Genomic DNA, 21,460 nt, shown 5'->3' with positions numbered 1-21,460 from the left:
CACATGATTTAAGGTGTTTTAAAGAAATTCAAGGGAAAACCAATCATGCTGTCATAGACACATAATCCCAGGTTTAGGGCAAACTAAGGTTGGTGGATCTCTTAAGTGTGAGTTCTGAGTTGCAATAGGCTAAGCCTATTAGGTGTTGTCACTAAGTTTGGCATCAATATAGTGAGTGTAGGAGATCAAATTGCCTAAGGAAGGGTAAAATGGCCCAGGTCAAAAATAGAACAAGTTAGAGTTCTGGTATAAATCAGTAGTGAAATTAGATTATAATCTTTGCTGCTCTTCCAGCCTAAAGCAAGAAAAGGAGATAAAAGAAAAGAAATTCAAGGAAACTATGTCATGATTAACTACAATAATATAATATATTACTATAAGCATCCATTATTCCAAAGGGTTGTCAAATACAGTGTGCTGTTATCACCAACCCAACTGATTTGTCCTCATCTTTGCAAGACTCTAGTCCTACATCATCAACTACCTGTTGGACTTCTTTACCTATAAACTCCCAAAATGGAACTCCTTATTCCTCATCCCAATTGACAACCAGCCCTTTTCCTGATTTCTTTGTTTCTGTACTACCATTATTCCAGTAATTCAGGTTTACTACCTCAATATCATCCTGGACTGTCCATTCTCAATCACACCCTTACCACTAATATCAATTGCCAAGTGTTGTCAATTCTTTCTCTATAAGCTCTTTGATGTCCATCTCTTTCTTGTTTAATTATCACCTTTCATATGAACTACTGCAATAACTTAACTCATTAGACATCCCTAGCATATGTCTGACCATGTCTACTTGTTTGCTCAAGAAGTTTAAGTGGCTTCCTATTGCTTCTAGGACAAATATAAACTCTAGTCTTTAACATTTAAAGTTCTTCATAATCTGATTTTAGGCTATCTTTCCTGATGTACCTTAGTCTGCCTTTGGACACTCTTGAGTTTTGACCACCTTGGCCTGCTTATGATTCCTAATACACAATATTCTACTTTCAATCATTTTCAGAGATTATCCCCCTTCTTAGAATTCTTTACTTCTTTTTAGAAACCCAAGCTTCCTTCAAAATCTAGTTCATATACCACTGTCCTCACAAGAACTTTTATAATTCCTTTTCCATTCCCTTTTGTGTTCTCCCTTTATCATCCCCTAAATAACTTTATTTTCTGTGTGTGTGTGTGTGTGTGTGTGTGTATACTTGATACTTATTGTGTATGTTTCCCCATACTGGGATACAAACTCTTTGAAGTTAGGGATTATTTTTTGTACCCTCAGCACCAAGCCCATAATTTAGCACTAGAAGGGACTGAATCTGTCATTTCCTTGATACAAGATTCTCCTAGGTGAGAATGCTGCTTCTAGCATTGGAGGCCAGCACCTTAGAGTGTTTCCTAGGGCCATGGTAGCAAACTCAAATAGAAAGGAAAGCCATTAAGTCTGCAGATCCTTGCAGATCACCTTTATTTAGAAAATCACCTATATTACTGTTATTCAGGAGTTTTGTGACTTCATTTGGGGTTTTCTTGACAGGAATACTTGAGTGTTTATTTCTTTCTCCAGCTCATTTTACAGATGAGGAAACTGAGACAAATGGGGTTAAATAGCCCAGTGTCACACAGCTATTACAGTTATCCCTTCCACATTGAGGGGGTTGGCACCTTGGACAATCCATGTAAAATTTTTTGGCCTTCCCTTTGTGCCAGAAAAGTATGAATTATTTTAGTATTAAAAGATAAAATATGTTGATATACAATATGATGTATAGTTTTCTACATTTCTGAGTTTCTAGACTTTTTCTATGTTGTCTGCTGGACTTCATTTGTAACCTGTGGGTTCTGCAAAGTTTCCCCAAAAATTCCCATTTAGTTTCTTATACCAACCTGCAATATAGGGAAACCATGATGGGGAAAAGTCACAATATGGAAGGGATAACTTAAGTGTCTGAGGACAGGTTTGAACTCATTAAGATGAGTCTTCCTGATTCAAAGTCCAGGGCTCTCTCCATTGTGCTACCTAGTTGACCTTTTACTAATATTATCTATGTTCTATTGTGGGTTTTTTTGTTGTTGTTGTTGTTGTTGTTGTTGTTAACTATTTGCAATTGTGTTTTAATATGGCTCAGGACTCTGCTTGGAAGTGTAAGAACTACAAAGCAATTTTCAGGCCTAGGTTTGATACTCTGGTCTAGAGCCCAGAGAAATTATTTATCTAGCATCACTTAGTATGTATCAAGAGACAAGGATAAAGCCCCAAATCTAAGTGCTTTCCTGTCCAGTCCCCTCTGCATTATACCATTTGTTTCTTAGAATCCATCCACACAGTAAGTATTTAATAAATGTTTAAGTGAGTTGTCTATTCTAGCTCTTTTGGCGAAAACAAATGAAGATAGTAACAGAAAGATGTCTGGTCTTGAAACTGGGAGATGATGTTAACATTGTATAGGATCATTAGAGATTAAAAGAGTGTGGTATAGTGGATAAAGGGCCACATTTGGAGTCAGCTAGGAAAACCAGAGCTCAACCCTATTTTGAACAAGTCTGACTGTGATATTTAATTTCTCAGTGCCCTAAAGCTGTCCTCTCAGTTGCCAAACTAGTTGGTAGAAGGAGCATTTATCCTGGGAGTTCAAACACGCTAATGAAACCGCAGGTTTGGACTAAACACCACTCCCTATTTTATAGAAATAACTTTACCTGTGTACAATTTGGTTTCCCACCTATAAAATGAAGAGATCAGATGATATTTCTAAGTAATTTTAAATTTTATTATTAAATCATCCAAACTTTGTATATAACTTGTTATAGTTTTCTTTTCTTGCCTTTTGTTTTTTTTTAGGGTTATCCTCAAATGATTTCATGTGGATGGGGTATCTGCATGGCAGTTGTTTCTTATGGCATCAAATGATAAACAAGATTGTCTCACTGGCCACAATCAATGTCCTTGCCTTTATGATACATCAATGTGGGGATCTATCTTGGCTTCAGTGAAAGAACAGCTCCCATCTTTTGACTCAGATTCTTCCTCGGTAAGTAGAGGTTGCTCAATGTGGACTGCATAGATCAGAAAATTTTTTTCTATGATGAAGGGAACATTGGCTTAAGTGATCATTTTTCTATTTTTCTTCATGCAAGTTTTTTAATCTCTTTTTTTAATTTTTATAAATTTTCACAAATTGTTTTATTTTATCCCCTGCCCTTTCCCTTCATTGTCATTCTCTCAGTTCATCTATTGTTGCTTGCTTTTTCTTAGTGATGTTTCAGTGCTTCTGAGCATCCTATTGAGATTTCATGTTATAAGTCATGCTGCTGAACTGAAGATGAGGATGGTCTTTGGCAGCAATTACTGACAAAATTCTGCTGGGGTGAACTCTAGTACTGTTTTCTATCCTGATGAATGAGCCATAGTGTTTTGCTGATGTGGTTACAACAAATTCTCTAAGGCAAAGAATAACAAGATGGCAATTGTTTTCTTCAACTCCATATTCTCTGCAAAGCATCTCTCTGTAAAGAAAGTAATTATTTTCATATGGAGGCCATTTACAAAAATAGGAACTTCTACTCCTTGGGGCTCCCATTGCTCTATCAAATTAAAGGTGTTGGGATAGATGAATGTTAATCTAACATTCTTTGTTTGTTTACCACACTTTTTTGATTGCTTACCAACTTCAAAGAGAGCGAAGATGTAACTGAGTTCCTAAAACTATATCTGTTCTTCTGGCAAGAAACCATTATGCTTCATACACTCTCACATCTCAATTGAAGTATTACTGGAATAAATACTTGACACAGAGACACTGGAGCTTTTGAACATAGATTGAAACTGTTTTCATGACAAGCTACTTCCTAACCAGTTTTCTGAGATTATCATTTTTTTCTTTTTCTTTTTTTCATAATTATAACTTTTTATTGACAGAACCCATGCCTGGGTAATTTTTTTACAACATTATCTCTTGCATTCACTTCTGTTCCGACTTTTCTCCTCCCTCCCTCCACCCCCTCCCCCAGATAGCAAGCAGTCCTATACATGTTAAATATGGCACAGTATATCCTATATACAATATATGTGTGCAGAACTGAATAGTTGAGATTGTCATTTTTAACAAGTTACTCATTACAGGAAAGCAACACCATAATGACATCACTGTTATGGGATTTGATCTTATGGGAAAACAGTGAAGCAGACTATGGTATGAGTTGAAGTCAGGAGATTTGATTTTGAATCCCAACTGTGACTTGATGTATCTGCTTTATGTATCATTAAAATAGAAAACCTTTAAATGTAGGAACTGTTGATCTAATCTTTGTGCCCCTGGTACCTGATACATAGTAGGTACTTAATAAATGCTTGCTGATCATTTAACCTCTTGGAACACTTCCGTGAAATCGAAGAAAACTGTGTCACATGGTTATCTTGAGGAAGCTACTTAGTAGCTTCACAGAAGTGGACTCTGATTGTGTAACCCAAGGTCAGCAGCTCTGCATTGCCACAGGCCTGAATTTGTCTTGGGGGCTGTTCAGTAATTTCCCTGCATCTCTTTTTTTAGCACATGCCTCTACCCAGAATTTCTCTTGGGAACATTAAAATTTAGCTCATTTTGCACCCCCCATCCCACCCCACCGACCCCACCCCCAAAACATCAGAATTTGGCTGTTGTTTTGTTTTGCTTTGTTTTTGCAGAAGCTCTTAGTTTCCGTGAGAGTCATCAAAGTAATAAAACACCAATTTACAGGATAGGTTTGTTATGTAATCCAGTATAAAATGTAAAGGACCTTTGTTCAAGCTCCTTCCTTCTCAGGGTTGCTAACAAGTCAAGCAAGTTCCTCTCTCCATGCAATCCCTTATTTCTTCAGAGACCCATACCAAAAAAAAAAAAAAAAAAAAAAAAATTCTCTTCTCTCCCAAACAGTCCCTTCCTGAAAAGAGAAAGACCTCAGGGATAGAAAAAATTCAAACAACCCTCCCCTGTCTTGTTCCTCAGGATGGATAAAGTACATGATTATCAAGACCAGGAAAGGAACAGGACTAGCTCTTCCCCATTGTGTCTTTATTAATCCTTTAAACTGTTTATCTGACAGCAGCTCCTTTCCTGCTTCATTTCATGTCTTCTGATATCAGTGTTTCCTCACACAGACACACCAATTTGTAGTTCTTCCTCCAGGTGTGCAGACAGCCTCAGGTCTCTGTGAATTCTCTCCCAGGCTTCTAATGTCCTTGCCTTCAGGAAGACCCTTCCACGGTCTGCCCTCTCTTGGATGTAGCATTGATTCAGTACAAAGAACACTGGATCTGCAGTCAGAGAATCTGGGTTTGAATTTGAGTTCTGCTATTTTTTTTTTTTTAACTTTAGGCTTCTACTGCCCATCCTATAAAATAAGGAAACTACTAGGTTAATGCTAAAGCCCCTCCCTCATTTAAATCTTTGGTTTTAGGAAGGAGGAAGGACTTATTTAGGCCTTCTAGGGGAATTCCCAGGCCCAACTACCACAATTTTTATTAGGCCTGATTATTGAATAATTAAAGCTTACCTATAGAATTTTATAAAACTTTCAAAGTACTTTGCTCATGACAACCTCTAAAGAGGTAGCCTAAGGGTAATTGTACACATTTTGCATCTTGGGACATTGAGACATTAGCTTGCCCATGGACACATAGCTAGAAAGAGTTGGAACTTAAGAGTCAAATGGACATTTCCTGACTAAATCCAGTGACCTTTTACACCACCACACTGGCCCCTCCTTAGTTGGTATACTGATTCCTCAATTTACATACAAAGAAGAGCCAGCCATGCAAAATGTGTATTGCTATAGAATTGTGATAATTTTTAAATAACTTTTTTTGTAAATTAAAGAATTCTTATATGGTTTATAGCAGGTATTAAATTGTGAGTTGTGATAGGGATTGAGCAATTGTGATTCCAAAAGTCCCAAGATGTGGCTAATCCTCAGCACTGGAACACATAGTTGTTGACTAAAGTTTCCACCTAACTATATTTGACTATTATTTTAATCACAGAAATAATTTGTTTCTTTCTAATATGTCATACTATCGCTGACAATTTTTCTTTTGGAAACCCTATTGGAGGCAGGATTCAAAAATTAGTAGCATAGTCAATTTTCACTATTTTACTTTGACTCCAAATCAGCTTTTCACTTTAGATATGTTCCAGTATGTACCACTATGGTCTGCGTACAATAGATACTTATTATATAGCTGTCTAGATAATAGATATATTTGCCATGAATGAATGGACCAATGGTTTGTATGCTTTCTTATTTTGATATGAGAGATAGAGCTAGAGATATGTGAAGGCCACCAGATGGCTCTGTTTCCATTTCTGCAGGAAGGAAAAACAAATTTCATGGATTTGCTTGTGATACTTCTAACCCTGACTATGATCGTCCCCATCACAGTTTTAATACAGGTTGAGTCCTTCAATCCCTCTCCTGTACAGCCACTGGATTGAGCTGCTAAGTGTAGGCTAGGAGAAAAAACCAGAAGCTTCTGGGATTTAATCCTTCTGGTTTATATGTTGTTGCCCTGTTAATCGCTTCTTGTGCTGATCCTAAACATCTATTGTGTATTGACAGTCAGATGAAGAAGATGGGGAATTATTCATCTTCCAACGAGATGAAGAAGATCTGATTCCAGATTTAACTGAAGAATTGGCAGATGATCCAGACATTCAGGTTCTTTTTATATTCTGCCTTTCCTATTTTACTCTTCTACTTTATGATCTCAGTTCTCCATGATTCAGTCACTTTTTCTTTTTGTATAAATCCCAACTGGAAAACTTTGTTAACCTGTGGAAATTGCTACCAATTCTCAAAATTTTTCTCATCATTCCTGTTTTATCTTAATAACATTAACCATAGGAATAATATCAATGTTGTGGGTCATATTTTAACAGAATAGATATTTATTTTGTAACACCACTATAAGAATATAATGATAAATGAAATTAACATTAATAAAATAACATACAGGATCATTAATGCCTATATTATTTGTTAATATGCCTTAAAATCAACATTCATTGAATAAAGTCATCAAAAATACAAGCAAATAATTGTAGTAGTTAAGGAATTATTTTCTTATTCCCCTATAGTTCAATTTCATACAGATATAAGTCCTCTCGGTCAATATTTATATGATTATATAAAATTATTTTATATTCCTAGTATACTATGATGGCAGCCATTTTGTTGCTACAAATCAGAACCATGAAAGAGTAATGGAGTTCTACATAAAGAAGATAGAATACAGTACCTGAAGGATGATAGGGAGTTAAGCCATGCCCTAGATATTTCAAGCTATTAAGTTATGGTCTCTATGGAATCCATTGTTTTGATCAGATCTTTTTTTGGGACCATGTATCTACCTAGGAATGTAACAAAATTATTTCTAGAGTAAGAATACCTTTTTGAGTAGATTCATTTTCATGCTTAATAGTGTAATTAGTAACACTCTACTGGGGATTATAATGTTACTGGATATCAGACCTGTTTATGCAGCCTGTTAATTAGTTTTAGCCACAAGCCAACCACCTAAACCAGATTTTAAAAACATTAAAAACAAACAAACAAACAAAATTAGCCATCCATGTTTGGCTGTCCTGATATGGTTAGATCTCTTGTTTTCAGTAAAAAAAAAAAATGTAGGTAACTTACTTTCACTTCTAAAATGTTGGATTGTCATGTGTACACAGCCTTATTATATATATTTAAACAGCAATGAAGAATTAGCTGGTCTCTTTTGAAAAATCATTTGTGACATTCCTAGGTCAGGTGAATTGAGTCAGGACATTTGCCTTACTTAATTAGGATTATCAGTAATAATAATAATAATATCATTGTCATTCCTCATATGAAAGTGATAACTCATTATAACATCAAACCAGTACGGGAAGTCAGGAGAATACCATGGAAGGAGCCTTGGAATGAAAGTCAGAGAATAACAATGCTAAGCCTCATTTTTTTCTCATCTATAAAATGAAGGGGCAAATGACCTGTAAGGTCTTTTCCAGATATGACTCTAAGATCATTTGATTCTATGGCCTACTGGCCAACAATATGACCCCATGGTGAGGTAGATGTCTAGAATACTCTATTGACATCATATGTCCTATTACATGTACCCCATTTACATTAATATCCAACCAGGATAGATTTCTTGTTCCTTAAGTCAATAGGTTTATTTAGAAACATCCTACTTCACTTTAGTGTTCTCTTATTCTAAATTTTACATATATAGTCAATGCATTAACAGCTTTGTCGACCAGCAGAATAACTTTTCTGATAGCCAAGGCTCTTGTTTTCTTAATCCATCCTAGGTTTCTCTATAATAGGTATTTTTAAGGTATTCCTAGGTTTATAATTATAATTTTGTTCATTAACATGCATTTATTTACTGCTTCTTAGCAATAATATTATGCTTATTATTATAGATTCAATTATTTCAAGTCAGACCCTGGCTAAAACAATAGTTTTCATTATTTAAATTTTACAGCCTTAGTATTCTCAAATCAGAAGATACAATCCTGTAGTCTGTTTTATTTTCATAGCCAAGTTTTTCAAACTGCAACATTTGTAACAGAGTATCATTAAACTATCCCTGGGGCAGCATTTCTAGAAATTTTGTATTTTTGTGGCAGAAACATCTTAAAGCTTTGTACATTCTGTTTCCAGAAATAATAATTTAATGTATACTTTCAATCTCAGTACTGACATTTTTTTAGGACAGTTGACAACCCCATGAGGATAAATGGACAATCTCTAGTTCTGTTCTAATTTTAATTTATTTAGCTTTTGATTTTAACTATGTAGGGCTATAAATTTTATAAGCAGCTCAAATTAAAATTAGATTATTATACCAATTATTAATGAAACTTTTTAATAACTTGCATAAAAACCGAAAAGAAGGAAACCTGTACATATTTTATTTTTGGTGCTTCACTTTGCATTCTCAGACTAGGGGTCCTAAAATGCCAACACTGAATTATCATCAGAGATATTCTACAATCTAGAGGATTTGAACAATGTAAAAAATATTAAGATAAAAAGAAGTTAGACTACATTATGTTCTTTTTTTAGTATATTTATAATAGACTTTTTTTTTTTTTTTTTGGCAGCAGCTTCTGGAATCTGTGAAAAACACTGGAAAGAACTGGTATGAAGAAATAAAGGATTCAGCTGTTCTTCAAGGGAAAGACTCTAGTAGGCCTTTGCTGATTAGCCCAGCATTTGGAGACAAAGATGAAAATCAAACAGGCATTTATTTCAGAATCACTGAAGAGAATACCAAGTGGCAGAAAGGAGATAACTGGGACTTGTTTAGGTCTAGATCTCAGGCTCTTATCACAAGACCCCAAGTAGAAGAGTTTCCAACTTCAACCTATAAAAAAGATCTCACAATTGGCAATTTAGGGACTGGTAATTTATCTCCTTTTGAAGAGTCTGATTCCACAAATATAAAGGCTATCAGAAAAGAAAGAAGAAAGATGATAGAGAAAAACATACTTCGCAAGGAAATCAAGGAGTTTCCACTTGAAAATTTAAATTATTCACATTTCACAAAATCCATATCCCATGAATCCACTGAGTCAGGGGATGTAGAAGAAAAGATTCCAGCCAAACATGAAGGCTTGAAACTTGAATCCACTGAGTCAGAAGTTGTAGAAAAAAAGATGCCAGCCAAATATGAAGGCCTGAAACTCCGGTCTCTTGAGGTAAGCCCAGCAAATTGCTTCACTTATCTTCAGGACCTCCTGGATTGTGTTCCCTGTGTGGCTGGAGCTCACTGTCACTCTTAGTATTATTATGTTTACTAAGAAAATCCAGTTTTCTATATCTTAAATCAAAGATTGACCTCTTTTAAAATAGGAACTATTTATGTTTCTTAAATCAGGCCAACTTATTTAATAAGCATTTTTATGCTTAAAGCTTTGTCATTTTAAAATGAAATGTGTGTTTGTTGAGATGCCCTACTGTCACTTTCAAGAATATATGACTCCCTACAAAGTTCAACTTAAATATCACTTTCCCTTGTTTTTGATAGATTGTTGTCTTTTATTGATGCTCACCAGTTGCTGTCCTCTAAAAATTACTTTGCATTTACTTCACATATATTTTATATTTACTTATATGAATCAGTGATGTTTCTCCAATAAAATTTGAGCTATTTGAAGACAGGAAAAAAAAATAAAGTGAAACGTGTAAGCCTTTAACAAAGTAGACCCCTGTATACCTACCTACATCTTATTATTTGCTGAAACAAAAGAAGGAAAGGTATGCTCTGGGAAGAAGAAACAGTCCCATTCAGTAACATTCAAATTGCTCCCAATGAGGGAAAAGTATTGGCGTTGGAGACTGGAGATCCAGATTCACTTTTCTCTATCAAATAGCAGTATGACTTGGTCTTAAGGTTCCTTTATGTGTAAAATGTATGTTGTGGGGGTAGGTATGGGAATAGTTCAACTAGACAATCTCCAAGGTCCTTTCCAGCACCAAATTCTTTAAACAAATATTTACTGAATTTATGATATGTACTCTGCCCTAGTTCAAGTTCTGTGTCAGGTCTACAACAGTTCCTAACCTCAGGTGACTCAGACCTCTAAATAGCAATACAAAACAGACAATAATAAATCTTATAGCATTGATTTAAATAAGCCATTCTGTGGGTTTGGAGTGTCTTAGCAAACAATATATGTGCAGCTTTTTCAGTCTGGATTTTCCCTTATATCTTGCAAATTGCAAGTTGATTGAGCAAAAAAGTTAACTTTAGCAGTCTAATTATTTGCCCAATGATGGTCCTTTCTAACATTTGATTAATGTCAAATTATTTCTTTCCTAAAAGTGGAGTTTTTTTAACCTCCTGCAGTCAAATTATTTTTTAAAGAGTTCAAATGAGTTTTCCCCAAGTTTAAAAACTCATATAAAGAAATTACTTTTGAAAGAAATTATACCATAGCTTCCATCTACTTTGAATAAAGTATTTAATGAGCAATGGATATACAGTCAGAACCTTCATTCAAATCATCACCCCGCGTGTCTGACTTACTCTGCTACTTATTAGTTATCAGTTTGACCGTGAACTTAAAATCTCTGGACCTCAGTTTCCCCATCTCTTAACTAAAGGAAATTGTACTTCATAAACTCTCAGGCTTTTTCCAGCTTTTAATCTATGATCCTATAATCCATTAGTAAAAATATGGAATCCTCCCAGAAAGCACTCCTCTTTTCAAAGGAGAATTATCTCTGTTTTGCAAATTAAAAAAGGTTTAGGATGGCTGAGTGCAATTAGCAGAGAAAGATTTAAATATTGCTCCAAAGCAAACAAGGAAGAGCACTGATGGGTATCACTTTAACCTCATAGCCTCACCTCGATGTGTCCAGTAAAGAAATCCAAGTTATGTCAAACTCCTAAAGACCCTTTGTGGAAGTCCCTACCCACTCCATTTCCTCTCATCTCCAGATGAGTGGCCCCACTTAGCTGTGTCCAGCCAAAAAAATCCCAAGCATGTCCCTGAGGTTAAATTTCACCTATAAAATCTGTCTATGACCCATGCCATCTTTACTGATCCCCTTGGGTCAGTCCACCATGACATTCTGCCTCATGGTGTCTTTCCCTTCACCCCTCCCCCTTGCCATGTGGTATTTTTCTTTTCATTTTCCCATTATGCTCTCCTTTCAACCCTCTACCCCATGTCTTAATGGGTATTTTTTTCCTCCTTATAATTAACTCTTTTAGGATGCTAAATCCCTTTAAAGATTTTGCCTGCCAGCTAAGGGCATGCCCCAACCTCTCGGGGGTATTCCCTTTTTCCTGGATAATTGTGGGTTACACCAAGGAACTTGCCCTTTCCATTATTAATTGTTAAGGCCCCCCCTTTTTTTTACTAACTATATGCTCTCCCACTCTGTTTCATATTTACTATGCCTGTATTTCTTCATTTTGTCTGTATCCTCTTCTCCTAAATCTTTTTGCCAAAGAGAATGGCCACTGTGAATTCTTTACATGAGCAAACCTCAACATTTGATACTCTTCTAAATAACAAAATTTGGTGTCTACAGCAAGCACAACATTTGCTACATCAGCCACATCAAGGTAGATTGTGTTGAAATTTGGCTCGGGCAAGGCAGGGACATTTTATTTAAACATTCATTTGTACCTTTAAGATGTTCTATGTTTAATCCTAGAGTCATTGGGTTAGAAATTGCTCATTTTTGTGACAATGTAAAACTTGCACATAAATTTTGGCTTACCAGGTGGTTATATTTTTCAGATACTTGAAGAGTGGGATTTAGATGAGCTACTTCAAAATCTGGAGGCACAAAAAGGCCAGGGAGAATGTACAAGACGAGCCATGTGCTGGGAAGTCGAGCCACCTTCTAAAAGCCGAGGTCTAACCTTTTTTATAAAGCAGTAAAAATGAATTTTATGATATACAATTCCTTGTATAAATTTTTGAGAAGCCTAAACTTCACTAAAAAATACTGTTAACTGATTCCTTGGTACCTTTTTGTGGTTCTTACTTCATTCTTCCTATCTATCTATTTTTAAATACTGTTTCTGATTATCTGTAAAATGCACACTGCTTCAGCCAAATCTTTTTCTACCTCTCCTAATGTTTCCTTATTTATTTCTTTCAGTGATTTATGACTTTAATGAATGTCCTCTTTTATCTTATTTCAATCAATAATTAAACACTCTTTTAAAATCTAATTCACCTCCCCTCACTTCTCACCATAGAAAACTAAAAAACAAACTGTTTGTAAAACAAAACAAAAAACAAACTTTGTAAGCTAAATGGAAAATAATTGTTACTGCTCATGAGAAACTTGTAAATAAAATAAAAATGCTCACCTGATCATCTCCTAGACACCCATTCATCCTCTCCAGTTTTAAAAGTATATAGAGGTGGTCAGACTAGGAGGAAAGAATATAAGATTATTTTAGCTAGCATTTATGCTTTTAAGATTTGCAAAGCACTTTACAAACATCTCATTTTATCCTTACAATTTGGAGAGGTAGGTGCTAACAGATGAGAAGACTTTGAGACTTGTCCAGGGCCATACAATAAGTATCTGTCTAGATTCAAACTCGAGTTTTCTTAAGTCCAGGTCCTGTGCTTTATATACTGAGTCACCTAAATGCCATGAGTGATCTTCATTGTCACACAGAAAACATTAATACCTTTTAGTGGTTTATACTTTTAAAAATGCTTGAACATGTTTTATTTAACTTGATCACCTCAACAAATTGGAAAGGTAATAAGGTAGAAATTATTACCTCCATTTTACAGACAAAGAATGAGAAGATATAAAGAGTTTGTCTAAGGTCGCAGATGTGACCATCCCTTTATGTAGAAGAACTAAAACTAAGTCTTAAGTTTCCTGATTCTCAATCCACTTCCATCTACTTCTATTATGCAAAACTCTTTACCACATAGCACACCCTTTTGTGGGTCTAGAAGCTAGACAGCTAGTGTGGACAGTCTATGCTCTCTTTCCCTCACAACACACACAATAATTTTTCCTTATATTCTTGTAGTCTTGTTTTTCTACAGCAGGAACCAAACAACATTGGGGGTGAGGGTGGGGCGGGCTGGAGTCCAGTAATTCACAATGGTTTCAATTAACTTTATTATCATTAAAACTTGTACCAGGCCTGTAACATCTGACTTTGAAGGCTTGTGGTTTCAACCTAAGAGCCTGGTTTATAAAGGAAGCAGAGGAGAGCTGAGCAATCATGAAATATTTTTGTTCTTGTTCACCATTCTACAGAAAACCTTGTGTCCAACTCCCAGGACAAGCTTATGGAGCAATTAGTTGCCCTCTGCGCCAGACAATCTAAAAGTTTATCTTCATCCTATAAGAAGACATCTGATGAGCTCATGGAGGACCAGACCAGAAACAGGTAAAGCTTTGTAGCATTTGGTTGAATCAGTTCTGACACCTGATTAGTTTTACCACAAGGTGACCAAATTGCCATACTGTAGAAGCTCAATAAATGTTTGTGAAATTAAATCAGCACAAAACAGTGTTAACATTAGGAATGAAAATGTCACAATTGAATTCTTAATTCAAAATCTAATAAAAAATGAATGTTGAAAACTTATCTTTACATGTAAATTAGACAAAAGAAAATACTATTTACAAAAATAAAATGAGAGGTTGTTAGAGTAGAGTAGAGAGAAAAATGAAGTAGAACAATAAGGTTGGACTAGATGACCTCTGAGATCCCTTCCACTTCCAGGCCTCTGATACTGTGAAATTCCATTTCAGGCATGCCATGCCACTTATTTTCCCTTTGATTTGATCATGGCAAGCTGGATTAATCACATCAATTTCATAGAATCATCCCCTTCATAGGCCATCCCATCCAATTCATACCTGAATAGGAATCTCATTCCCAACAAGCCACACTATTCAATGTCTCAGACTTCCAATGAGATAGAGCTGGCTACTGCTCCAAGGCAACTCATTCTTCTTTTGAAAATCTTTTAATATTTTAAAAAGTATTTCTCTTCTTCAAATCTAGATTTGCCTCTCTGCTACTCCCACACAATTGGTCTAGATGATTTCTGAGCTCCTTTATGGCTAGAAATCTATAATTGTCTTCCTAATTCTGTACACTATGGTCAAACAAAATCTAATGCCTCAACTCAGAGGGGTTAGGTAAAGTGAAGTAAATCAGGTACTTAAGACATGGGACTCAGGCCCAGTCCTCCTAATACTTTACTTTCAGTTCTCCCAAGTCCATGCTGCCTCTCAAAATAGAGCATTAATGAAACTTGTAGTGTGATTCCTAGGTAGGACTCAAAGCCATGATCCCTACTTTGGGGAGGTCGATGGCTAATTCAATAACTCACTGTAGCTTAACGTATGTTTGATGACTTGATTTGAATTGAAATGAATCTTTAGATTACTTTTTATTTGGGAGGGTTACTTTTCTCCCTTAATAGGATATGATCTATCCAACATATATAGGACTGCTTGCCATCTAGGGGAGGGGGTGGAGGGAGGGAGGGGAAAAATCGGAACAGAAATGAGTGCAAGGGATAATGTTGTAAAAAAATTACCCTGAAAAATGTATCTTGAAAACTATAGTTACAGAAAAATAAAGTGCTATTAAAATATAAAAAAAAAAAAAAATAGGATATGATCTGCTGCTAGACAGAGGACTGTCCAAGCAAATCGTCCAAAGACAAATTTCATGAGCAGAATGGGATCAAAAAGAAAAGGGCATTTGCTGGTTGTCAAAATGCATATAGCTGTCAGTTGTTATGGGTAGACAGAAAGATAACAGTTTAACAGCCAAACATGGACACTGTATATGGTTAGAATTCTTTCCTATAGCTAGAAGGAGTTGACAAGGAAAAGAGCTCACAGTTATTGGACTATCCATCTATTTCCTCCTCAGAGTTTCTTTCTCTGAAAAATCTTTACAAATAAAACAAGTCTCCAGTTTTTACCTAGGATGGCTACATTTAAGCTTAGGATAAAGAATCTTAACTCCTAACTTGTCCAACTTAATTTGTCATTATTTCCCTTCATATGCCCTTTGCACCAGTCAAGTTCACTTGCTAGCCATCCCTGACTTCTATTCATTCTCTCTTCCTACTTACTGCACAGGGAGAATTGGATTCAGAAGGTGGAAATAACCCGGGAAGAAAAACAAAAATGCAAACAGTTTACATTCATTTCCCAGTGTTCTTTCTGTGGGTGTAGCTGCTTCTGTCCATCATTGATCAATTGAAACTGAGTTAGATCTTCTCTTTGTCGAAGAAATCCACTTCCATCAGAATACATCCTCATAACAGTATTGTTGTTGAAGTATATAATGGTCTCCTAGTTCTGCTCATTTCACTTAGCATAAGTTCATGTAAGTCTCTCCAAGCCTCTCTGTATTCATCTTGCTGGTCATTTCTTACAGAACAATAATATTCCATAATATTCATATACCACAATTTACCCAAACATTCTCCAACTGATGGGCATCCATTCATTTTCCAGTTTCTAGCCATTACAAACAGGGCTGCCACAAACATTTTGGCATATACAGGTCCCTTTCTCTTTTTTAGTATCTCTTTGGGATATAAGCCCAGTAGTCAGTGCTAAACTCTTAAAATGGCTGTCTATTTCCTCACCCCGCATTTACTCTTTAAACTATTTGCTATCTGGTTTCTGATTCCTAAAATTACTGCTAAAATGACTTTCTCAAAAGTCAACAGATATCTCTCTTTTTTTTTTAAATGATGTGTGATATTGTGGATAGATAATTGACCTCAAACTCAAAAAGATCTGGCTTCACATGCTACCTCTATCATTTGCCAGTTGTGTATAACTCTATACAAATCATTTAGCCACTCAGTACTCTAAGAAATTCCCAAAATCATGTAAGAGTCATTTATAAAAGAAGTTTCTTCACAAGGGAATTTTCTTGTACCAGTGAAATGAGAAGTCCAGACTCTATCCTTATTGTTACAGTCCTTTCGAGGTAACTGATTTATTAATTTATTTTTTAAAAAATTAATAACTAGAAAATCATCAAAAAGACAAACATTTCTTAATACAAAGAAAGTAAAAATGGGAATTGAATGTGAAACCGGAAATTTACTACAAATAACTTGTCTGTGTCTTTTAACATAATATTAAATTTAATATGATTTGCAAACATTGCCCTGCTTCTCTGTGTTCAGCCATCTCTAGTCTTTTGTTTGTATGGTTCATTAATACCTTTCTTTCCTCTCTTACAACTTTTTGGTCACCACTATCATTATTCCTACTCCTACTCTTTTCTTCAACTCTTCCCCTCCCCCCAAAAAAATAAAATAAAAAAATTTCCTTGTGACAAAAGTGTAGTCAAGCATAACTTTTTGTTGTAATGGTTATGTCTGAAAATAAATGGATCATTTTTTATGTCTAGTTCATCAACTGTCTGCTAGGAGGTAGGAGGTATATTTCATTATTAGTCTTCTGGAATCATGATTGGTCAGAGTTCTTAAGTATTTCTTTTACAATATTATTGTCATCATATAAATTATTCTCCTGGTTCTTTTTATTTAACTGTATCAATTCACTCAAGTCTTCCTAGGTTTCCCTGAAACCATTGCTTTCATCATTCTTACAGTACAATAACATTCCATTACATTGATAAGCCATAATTTGTTTGACCATTCCCCCATTAATGGACACCCTTGTTGACAGGAACCTAGTATCAGCACACACACACACACTCACACAAACTGCTATAAAATTTTTGTACATGTGGTCTGTTTCCTTTTTTCTAAGCTATCTAAAGAGTTAGTTCATCCATGATCAAACCAGAGGTTTGGGTATCTGTTGCCTTCTTCCTATGTTTAAACATTCCAAATGTCCTCTCCGACTTGCAATGGACTTACTGAGTACAAAGCCATCTAAGAAAGATGTTGAGTTACTTCTGAGCATTTTCTTCTGAGGAATGAGAGACCCCAATCCAAATTTCCACTGTAGATATATATATGTAGTTGTATCTTAGAGTTTGTGTTAAAAAAAAATTTCTAATCATCCCCAAATCTTTCATAATATAGTTTTAATTATTCTACATGGAATTATTTCAATGTGTTATTAAAATATTGCTAAGTAGTATTTTTAAAATTTTAATTTAATTTTTTTATTTTTTGATAGCTTTTTATTTACAAGTTATATGTATGGGTAATTTTACAGCATTGACAATTGCCAAACCTTTTGTTCCAATTTTTCCTCTCCTTTCCCCCACCCTCTCCCCTAGAAGGCAGGATGGCCAGTAGATGTTAAATATATTAAAGTATAAATTAGATACACAATAAGTATACATGACCAAACCATTATTTTGCTGTACAAAAAGAATTGGACTCTGAAATATTATACAATTAGCCTTTGAAGGAAATCAAAAATGCAAGCGGGCAAAAATATAGGGATTGGGAATTCAATGTAATGGTTTTTAGTCATCTCCCAGAATTCTTTCGCTGGGCATAGCTGGTTCAGTTTATTACTGCTCCATTGGAACTGATTTGGTTCATCTCATTGCTGAGGATGGCCAGGTCCATCAGAATTGATCATCATACAGTATTGTTAATGAAGTATATAATAATCTCCTGGCCCTGCTCGTTTCACTCAGCATCAGTTCATGTAAGTCTCTCCAGGCCTTTCTGAAATTATCCTGTTGGTCATTTCTTACCGAACAATAATATTCCATAATATTCCGTAATATTCATATACCACAATTTATTCAGCCACTCTCCAATTGATGGGCATCTACTCAGTTTCCAGTTTCTGGCCACTAGCTAATAGTATTTTTTAATAATAGCTCTTTATTTTCAAAATACATGCAAAGATAGTTTTCAACATTCACCCTTGCAAAATCTTACGTTCCAAATTTTTCTCCCTCCTTTCTTCCTGCTCCCCTCTTAGACAAGTAATCCAATAATGTCAAACATGTGAGATTCTTTTATACATATTTCCACATTTATCATGCTGCCCAACAAAAATCAGATTTAAAAAAAAGAGAAAGGGGAAAAAAAGCAAGTAAACAACAAAAAAAGTGAGAATACTATGTTGTGATCCACACTTGGTTCCCACAGTGCTCTCTCTGAGTGCAGATGGCTCTCTTTATCGCAAGTTATTTGGAATTGGCCTGAATCACCTCATTGTTGGAAAGAGCTATGTCCATCAGAGTTGATCATCACATAATCTTATTGTTGCTGTGTACAATGATCTCCTAGTTCTACTCACTTCACTTAGCAACAATTCATTTAAATCTCTCCAGGCCTTTCTGAAATCATCCTGCTGATCATTTCTTATGAAACAATAATATTCCATAGCATTCATATACCATAACTTAATTGAATATTCTCCAACTGATGGACATCTACTCAGTTTCCAGTTCCTTGCCACTACAGAAAGGGCTGCCACAAACATTTTTGCACATGTAGATCTTTTTCTCTCCTTCAGATACAAGCCAAGTAGAAACATTGCTGAAATCAAAGGATATGCACAATTTGATGGCTCTCTGGACATGTATTCCAAATTGCTCTTCAAAATGATTGGATAAGTTCACAGCGCCACCAATAATGTATTGGTGTCTCAGTTTTCCCACATTTCCTGCAATATTTATCATTATCTTTTTCTATCATCTTAACCAACTTGAGAGGTGTGTAGTGGTACCTCAGGGTTGTCTTAATTTGCATTTCTCATATCAGTGTGAGTATTCTTTAGTGAATATTTAAGATAATGATTAAATATAATTGGTAGTACTATTTAAAGTGTTGGGAAACCATTTCTGGAGTGAGAAAAGGATGGATGTAAAATCTTGAATAGGGTTCCCAACCTCTTATACAACTTCCTAAATTTAAATTATCTTAAATTTCCTTATCCACTTTGATCCCAAAATGATGACCTCTAGGAAAATTTTTGTTCTATGCCAATGAATAATTCAAAGGAAAATTTTAAAGAAACATTACTTTGTTTTCACAGAAGTTCTAGCTGTATATCACATCTAACAGGAGGACAGAGTCATGACATGGCTAAAGGCACAAAGCTGAAGGGGATAATGGAACCTCCCACAGTTTTCATTGACCTCAGGCAACCTGACCCGAAGAAATCAGTGCCTCTGATCAGGGCCTCTGGGTCAGAATACAGATTCCAGAATCAAATAGAAGAGTTCAGGTAATTGCAGCAAAGAAAAGCTGTGCTTTTACTTGTTCTTAGTTTGAACAGATTTTTTCCTCGTGGGATAAGTAATTTCAAAATGGAGGAAAGAGGTTGCTTTTGAAAACTAGTAGAACTTTAAAAGCGTAAATAATATATGAAGTTAGTTACAATGGTATTGGTTACTAGGGAACACAGGACTAAAAGCTGTGAGTTTGGAGACTAGTCCCAATCAAATCAAGTCAATCAATGTTTTTAAGGGCTTATAATACATTTCCTTATCCTCAGAAAACACAGAGTTGGCTGAGAAAGGGTCCCATGATTAGATCTACAAGATTACACAAAGGCCAGGGATCCTTATCATTACTAGCCCCATTGCTAATACAGACACAATTCATAAATTTGGATGGGGATATTTTATCTAAGCTGCTATTGCTTTTCATCAATCAAAGTGCACTTTTATCAAGTGTTGGACCTGAAATCAAGAAGACTCACCTTCCAGAGTTCAAATCTGCCCTCAGATAGTAGCTGTGTGACTTGGGGCAAATCACTTAATTCTGTTGTTTCAATTTCTCATCTGTAAAATGAGCTGAAGAAAGAAATGGTAAACCATTCTACTATCTTTGCCAAAAAAGTCCCACAATTGAACAACTAAAGCACAACAACTTTAATCTATTTCTTTATGTAATAAATGGGGGTAATTGTCCTCAGGGATAAATGGAATAATAGATAAAAAGAAGCAGTGAGTTCTTTTAAGAGAAAGGCTTTGTGAAATTCAAGTCATTGGATGTCCTCTTTTTTATAAACTTTTTTTTAAACTGTGTTTTATAAATACACTTTTTAAAACAACACAGAGACTTTGGGAACACCCTGTATAGTTGGCTAAACTAAAAACTTTTAGTGAAGAAGGTAGATTTCAACATGTTTGTTATTATATTCTAATTATATTGTATCCTAGGAGTTGTAATCCTTATCTAGCAGGTCAACTTATCCAGCAGGACTACCAAGAATGTTCAGTTTAATATAACTATAACTTTTAACAATCATATTTTAGGACCACAAGATTCAGACTTGTAAGCGACTTTAAAGACCCTCTAGCCTAGTTTCTGTTTCTATCTCCTCTTAATTCTCTTCCTCCAGCCTTCTCTTTTTCTCTTTCTTTCTCTGACTCTTCTGTCTCTCTTTTCCCTTCTCCCTCCCTCTCTTTTAACAGACAAACTAAGACCCAAAGAAGTGTGACTTGACAAAGGTCATTTGTTTTTTCTAATCACTCAATTGGTAGGCCTTTGAAGGAAAAAAACAACATGGGAAGTAAGGTTATGAAATTGAGACAAATATAAAAGACAAATTTTTTTTAAAAGGGAACAAGAGTAAACCAATGTGGTATAATTGTAGGGAAAGGGAAGAATTGAATTCCATGCTCGGGCACTATAGGCCCTATAGGATATAGGCCTATCTGACTTCCCCTTTCTGGATCTCAGTTTCTCCACCTATTAGAAAGGTGATAAAGATTTTTCCAGCTCTAAAATGTTTATCATAAATCAAAAACTCATCAAAGGTATTGTTGTAAAAGAACAAATTTTAGTTATATATATATGGAATATATATATAAACCTTTGGAATATGTTTGATCTTTTCCTGGAATGGCCCCTTTCATTCTCACTTTCATTTCCAGAAGCTAATTTTGGTGTTTCTGCCATTTGTGAAATTGGTGTTCCTTTCATTTATTCTGATAATTTCTATTTTATGTATCTTGCATTTTTATACTTTTAAACTAACTTTTCTTCTA

The 21,460-nt window shown here is 35.2% G+C and overlaps 1 protein-coding gene across 7 annotated transcripts in view; it reads left to right on the top strand.

Annotated features, from left to right (window-relative positions):
• DNAAF8 (dynein axonemal assembly factor 8) overlaps positions 1-21,460 on the top strand; it is a 45,063-nt gene that overhangs the window by 1,928 nt on the left and 21,675 nt on the right. For 6 of the 7 annotated variants that reach the window (XM_051964497.1, XM_051964449.1, XM_051964465.1 and 3 more), the window contains exons 2-7: positions 2,840-3,029; positions 6,592-6,690; positions 9,132-9,728; positions 12,285-12,402; positions 13,786-13,918; positions 19,498-19,689. In XM_051964497.1, the coding sequence (XP_051820457.1) occupies positions 2,895-3,029; positions 6,592-6,690; positions 9,132-9,728; positions 12,285-12,402; positions 13,786-13,918; positions 19,498-19,689 (1,274 nt within the window). In that variant the 5' untranslated portion in view covers positions 2,840-2,894. The remainder of the gene's footprint in view (positions 1-2,839; positions 3,030-6,591; positions 6,691-9,131; positions 9,729-12,284; positions 12,403-13,785; positions 13,919-19,497; positions 19,690-21,460) is intronic. The other variant, XM_051964474.1, reaches the window with a different exon arrangement.

This window comes from Antechinus flavipes, chromosome 1 (genome assembly GCF_016432865.1).
Source record: "Antechinus flavipes isolate AdamAnt ecotype Samford, QLD, Australia chromosome 1, AdamAnt_v2, whole genome shotgun sequence".
NCBI lineage: Eukaryota > Metazoa > Chordata > Mammalia > Dasyuromorphia > Dasyuridae > Antechinus > Antechinus flavipes.
The sequence above is the reverse complement of the archived record's forward strand: the minus strand, read 5'-3'. Positions and strand labels throughout refer to the sequence as shown.